Source organism: Lycium ferocissimum, chromosome 5, assembly GCF_029784015.1.
Source record: "Lycium ferocissimum isolate CSIRO_LF1 chromosome 5, AGI_CSIRO_Lferr_CH_V1, whole genome shotgun sequence".
In the NCBI taxonomy this organism is placed as follows: domain Eukaryota; kingdom Viridiplantae; phylum Streptophyta; class Magnoliopsida; order Solanales; family Solanaceae; genus Lycium; species Lycium ferocissimum.
Genome location: NC_081346.1, coordinates 8,837,479 through 8,843,098, shown reverse-complemented (window position 1 = coordinate 8,843,098; position 5,620 = coordinate 8,837,479). Strand labels below are relative to the sequence as shown.

At 36.4% G+C, this 5,620-nt stretch overlaps 1 protein-coding gene across 1 annotated transcript; it reads left to right on the top strand.

The window, feature by feature from the left end:
* Positions 1–291: 291 nt before the first annotated feature.
* LOC132055839 (aldehyde dehydrogenase family 2 member B4, mitochondrial-like) lies at positions 292–5,053 on the top strand. The gene is made up of 11 exons (XM_059447837.1): positions 292–450; positions 1,120–1,257; positions 1,359–1,501; positions 1,654–1,807; positions 1,922–2,151; positions 2,372–2,461; positions 3,182–3,355; positions 3,425–3,562; positions 3,933–4,070; positions 4,173–4,234; positions 4,666–5,053. Exons 1-11 carry the CDS (start codon positions 381–383, stop codon positions 4,937–4,939), a joined length of 1,611 nt encoding a protein of 536 aa, XP_059303820.1. The 5' UTR covers positions 292–380; the 3' UTR covers positions 4,940–5,053.
* Positions 5,054–5,620: the final 567 nt, after the last annotated feature.

Genomic DNA, 5,620 nt, shown 5'->3' with positions numbered 1-5,620 from the left:
AGATATTACTTTTCACTTATAAGTTTTTGTCTAGGGTGAAGTTAGAAAAACTAGCCAATTTATATTTTGAATTCCTAAAATAATACTTATTAATTATTACAGGATGATTTTTTTAGCATAGATAATACTTATTATGGGACAGAGGGAGAAATCACGAAGGAGAGACAAAACATTCCAGGAAAGCAGAAGCATGAGGCCAAAACACACAAAAGGCCGTATGGCTAAAATGATTTAATTTGGCACTTATATGTAGTTGGTTGATCATCTCTACATCTCTTTTTATTTATTTATGTAATTATCTCTATATCTCTTTCTATTTCTATATCTTCTGCAACTCCCACTAAAACATTAGCTATTCAAGAACTTGTCACAACAAAGCCATGGCAGCTCGAAGACTTTCTTCTTTGCTCTCTCGTTCTTTCCATCTCCCTTCTGCTTCTGCTCCTCTAGGTTGCTACCTTTCTTTGTCTCCTTTTTTTCTCTTTTCATCTGTACTATTTTCAAGCTTCTTTTAATTATTTATAAAGCTTATATCTTTGATGATGATGGTAAAGGTTTGTTCTTTAATGTTGGGTTTGGCTCTGATTAACTCTAGCGGGCAAGAATGATGGTTCTTGTGGGGTAGATGTACTTGTTTTGTGTCTTAAATCATTTGATGCAGGGTGAATAACCTCTAAATCATATATGTAGTATATTATACTTTGTTCCTTTCTTTAAGCATGTTAAGTTTTTATTATTGCTGGGATCTTGAATTAATTGAAGTCCAAAGGGTATCCATGGTATTTAATGAACTACTACTTCTGTATAGTCATTACTGACAAGAACCAGTAGTTGAAGAATTAAATTCTTCTGTTTTCTTGTCTTGGTAATTTGTATGTCTTGAATTAAATGTTTTATCACAGTTCCCAATTTACTGTGAGATTTAATGCAGAAAGAGGCTTGTGGGCACACCTCATAGTATCTGCTAAAGCATCTAATGCACAATTTACATGATTGTTATGAATTTGATGCATAATAACTTCTCCAAATGGAGTATACGACAGTGATTAGCTGTGCACATGTTTGATTTATACTAGTCAGTGCAAAAGCTTATAGTTTTTTATTAATGGAAATCAACAGGAAGGAGCCATGGTGTGGCAAGGCAGATTCTTCACAGGTTTAGTACAGCTGCTGCTATTGAGGAATTAATCACTCCAGCTGTCCAAGTTGAATACACCAAGCTTATGATCAATGGTCAATTTGTCGATTCTGCATCTGGTAATTGTTTGGTACCATTTTTGAACTGATCAGTTTTGTTATTGGTTTTATTAGTTGCTATGCTGCTGGGATTAAAACTTGGATACATGTATATTTTGTAGGAAAAACATTTCCAACTTTGGATCCAAGAACTGGGGAAGTCATTGCAAATGTTGCTGAAGGTGATGCCGAAGATATTAATCGCGCTGTGGCTGCTGCTCGCAAGGCATTTGATGAAGGACCGTGGCCCAAAATGAGTGCTTATGTAAGCTTGATAGTGTTATGTCTAATCTGTTTTTTTATCAGTATTTTCTATGTCTTTTGCTTTGATGCTGCTGAATTTGTTAACTGCGAGTTTCTAGAAGTCTTTTTGCTAATGTATTATACCTCCTTATCTCTGTGGTGGCGGTTCTTCAGGAAAGGTCACGAATAATGTTAAAATTTGCTGATTTGGTGGAGAAACACAACGATGAGCTTGCAGCTTTAGAAACATGGGATAATGGCAAGCCATATTTGCAGGCAGCCCAAGCTGAAGTACCTACTTTCGCGCGACTATTTCGGTATTATGCTGGTAATGACACATTTCAGACAAGGAATTTTAAACTTGGCTGGTTATTCATACTGTTCAAGCTTTTGTGTGTATGTACTAATCTTTTGAAACTTAATTTTTCTTGAAAACATTTAGGTTGGGCAGATAAAATCCATGGTCTAACTGTTCCAGCTGATGGGCCACACCATGTACAAACTTTACATGAACCAATTGGTGTTGCTGGTCAAATAATTCCTTGGAACTTTCCCCTTCTTATGTTTGCCTGGAAAGTTGGGCCTGCCCTAGCATGCGGTAACACTATCATCCTGAAAACTGCAGAGCAAACTCCATTGACTGCTCTATATGTTGCAAACTTGTTCCACGAGGTTGGTTTATATACAGTATATTAGTGCTGAGGCATAAGTTCCTACATTGCAAAATTTCTCAGCAATTGCATAGGAAAATAATTGTTCCCATTTTAGATGAGCCTGCATCAGTTCAGGATGTTTGAACTGGACAGATAACTTGAAAAGGTGTTCTGTCCTCTTGCAAAATTAAGTGACCTTCACTCCATGCATCTGACATATGATTTTTGACTTCAAACAGGCTGGTCTTCCTCCAGGTGTTCTAAATATTGTTTCTGGTTTCGGACCAACTGCTGGTGCAGCACTTGCTAGTCATATGGATGTGGACAAGGTCAAGTGGAAACTCTTCTCTGTTTGTTCTTGGAGAGGAAAAATAACTTTTGTCTGTTTTTTGAATTATGTACCACTTTTTTTGCAAGTTGCAATAACTATATATAGATATATTGGGACAGTGCTAACAATCTGTTTCACTTATGCAAGAAAAGCAATTCAACAGCTTATAAGGTTGGAACTTTACTCTTGGGATAATGGTGGGAACCTTATGGGTCACAGAGGACTAAATGTTTGACATGTTTTATTCTAGACTAACTTGTTGATATGGGGGTTGACAATAACTGGAAATTACCAACTCATTTTGTGCTGTTATAGCTATACCACCTCAACTGGAGAGTATCTAGCATGTGTATGTCACAGTTAGGATTCTGTTTTTGCAACTACATGCTTTCCTGGAATAACAAAGGATGAACGTGACTTTACTTACACTTTTTGATTACATACGCGATGTCAAATTCAGACAGAAGCATTAACCCTCTTTCCAGCCTTCCTACTCTGTTAAGGCAAGTTTCTCAAACTCCAATGATCAAGCGAATAAGCAAGCCAAATATCTTTCTAGGGAATATGTGCTCATCAAGCACGGGATGATAAAGAGAGCTTCAACTATGGATGAATGACGAATTGACGGATCTCTGACTTGATTTTTATCTGGATAATATGTAATGCATATTTGATTTACATCTTGACCCCCTAACGTTTTTCCTTTTCATTCTTGCAGCTTGCTTTCACTGGATCAACGGAAACTGGACAAACAGTTCTTCAACTGGCTGCCAGAAGTAATTTGAAACCAGTTACCCTCGAACTAGGAGGGAAATCACCTTTCATTATATGCGAGGATGCTGACATTGATCATGCTGTTGAGCTAGCACATTTTGCACTCTTCTTTAATCAGGTCAGGCAGATTCTCCTAAAATTAAGTACTCATTAATGAGCGCATGATTGAAGTTCTTTCTGTCTGTAGGGCCAATGTTGCTGTGCTGGTTCTCGTACCTACGTACATGAACGAGTTTATGATGAATTTATAGAGAAAGCAAAGGCACGTGCAATGAAACGTGTAGTTGGTGATCCCTTCAAGAAAGGTGTTGAACAAGGTCCTCAGGTACTTCATCTCTTTTCTCTCTTCTTGTCCCATTATTTTTATGTATTACGTTTTCCTAACTAAAAACTTTCGCATTTGACATTTCTCTGCATTTTCCGTCCTAAAGTTGGCCTCACAACTAATTTGTAAAGAATCTATTCTGTTCCCAATTTCATCACACTACCGCAATGGTATGTTGTCTGTCTCGTCCTCCCAAGAGGTTGTTCTTCTGTTTCGTCATGTGACAATTCTATTTGTTAATGAGCTCTTGAAGTGCAAGAATCTAAATATCTACTTCCATGATAGATTTACTAAAGTATCTATCTCCTAACTAGCAAAATTTAGTAAATGACTCTCTGATGCTAATATCATATCTTAATAAATATCATAGATCGACTCGGAGCAATTTCAGAAGATTCTTAGGTACATAAGAGAAGGCCGTGACAGCTCTGCTATCCTTGAATGTGGTGGTGATAGTATTGGCTCCAAAGGCTACTTTATTCAGCCCACTGTGTTCTCAAATGTCAAGGTATATGCTTGATTTCCTCCTCCTCTAAAGTCGTCAAATAATGTTTCTGAAAATTCCTTGAGAAAGTAATCTAACATGATATACGACACTTGGTTGAATCAGGAGGACATGTCGATAGCACAGGATGAGATTTTTGGCCCAGTGCAATGTGTCTTCAAATTCAAGTAAGTCATGATATCAAACATTTTGTGGCAAAAGGGCTATTTGAAAGTTATACTCCCTTTTATGTTTGATAATCTAGACATAAGCTTCACACTAAGCACATATCTATAGTGTTTTACTAGTTACATTTCTTCTCAACTTAAACTCTACTGTTTACTCTACTAGGGATTTAACTTTGTTTAAGCAGATAGTTCTTTGTAACTGGCTCTTCTCTAACTGACATAGGCAATTGGTATGGATTTTCCCAATGATTGGGAAAAGACTTCCCAAAATCTGTCCTTATCTTTGGGTGTATACCTTGACTTAGATCTTGGTGATGGTATTTGCTGGGATGTTTGATCTAATATCTGTGCAAGGACATAAGTTTTTTTTCTTCATGATATGAAAAGTTTTAAGGAAATATTTCATATTAATTGTTACCTTATTGTGCCAGGGATATTGGCGAAGTAATAAAGAGGGCAAACAACACACGCTATGGTCTAGCAGCAGGAGTTTTCACGAAGAACATCGACACAGCAAACACCTTGACCCGAGGATTGAGAGTTGGAACTGTGTGGGTTAACTGCTATGATGTATTTGATGCTGGGATTCCTTTTGGAGGGTACAAGATGAGTGGCATGGGCAGGGAAAAGGGTATTTACAGCCTTAGCAACTACTTACAAGTGAAGGCTGTTGTTACTCCATTGAGGAATCCTGCATGGATATAGATTGGCCACCCTGCTTTTAATAATCATACTGTTCTTGTAAAATGACAAAGCACATGGTTGTTTAAATGACATTGTCGTCAATATTTCCATAAAGTCTTCAGATATTTCCTTTAATCGTTGTCGTGTAGAAAAGCATTAATTTTCCTCTAAATTAGATGCCTAACGACAAAGTAACTGGCTATTTCCTACTGCCACTACTACCCTTCCAATTATGTGATATTTTTTGCTTTTCGAAATTCAAATTGCATGAATTTTGATTAACATTTTAAGATGTATATTTTCATCAAATTGATATGAGAAAAGTTGCAACGTATAGTAATTTTTATGTAGTTTCAAATATATAAATTTTAATCTTAAATATTGAGTTAATGTAATTCAATTTAGCTTCAAATTTTAATCAAATTAACTCTCAAAAAATAAAAAGTATCACATAAATTGGGACCGAGGGAGTATTACTTTCGGGTAAATGCTATTGTCAGGCCATTAAATATCATCCATCTTGAATAAAAACCACGAGTATCCCTGCTTCGTACAGGATCACATAACATTAATATACTAGTCCTTAGTATTAAAATGATTGGATAGAGTATTAAAATGGGAAGATCCATTAGGTAATGAACTATTGGGTACGCGATATTTCCCTAGGAAAGAATCTAAAATTAGGGTCAGTTAGGGATGACA